Here is a 306-nt window from a genome sequence, read left to right as displayed (position 1 = left end):
GTATCATGCAACGCAATACCGAACAGGCGGCACCAAGAGCCAAGAAGGAGTGCAATTTCCCGAAAAACGAGATGACCCTCTTGCCTTTTCCTCCGCATAGGCTGACGCTGACGTTGTCCTGTGCCATGAATTTCGCCATCTACCCCCACGATACTCAGGAATGCAAACTGCAGATGGAGAGTTGTGAGTACATACACTGCCATTTTATTTATTCATCTGTTTTCAGGGTCTTTCTCTCACACGAATAAGATGTGTGTTGTCTATTTTTTTATCTACTTTTTTTTTTACTTCGTATTTTCATTCTGT

General features: G+C 42.8%; 1 protein-coding gene across 1 annotated transcript in view; it reads left to right on the top strand.

Moving 5' to 3' along the window:
• Positions 1–306, top strand: part of LOC119588533 (glycine receptor subunit alpha-2-like) — a gene marked incomplete at its 5' end in the record, with an annotated part of 99651 nt that overhangs the window by 82557 nt on the left and 16788 nt on the right. The window contains 1 exon segment of the mRNA XM_037937171.1: positions 101–183. Within this exon segment, the coding sequence (XP_037793099.1) occupies positions 101–183 (83 nt within the window).

This window comes from Penaeus monodon, chromosome 24 (assembly GCF_015228065.2).
Source record: "Penaeus monodon isolate SGIC_2016 chromosome 24, NSTDA_Pmon_1, whole genome shotgun sequence".
In the NCBI taxonomy this organism is placed as follows: domain Eukaryota; kingdom Metazoa; phylum Arthropoda; class Malacostraca; order Decapoda; family Penaeidae; genus Penaeus; species Penaeus monodon.
Note: the sequence above shows the minus strand (reverse complement) of the source record. Positions and strands in the feature narration are given on the sequence as shown.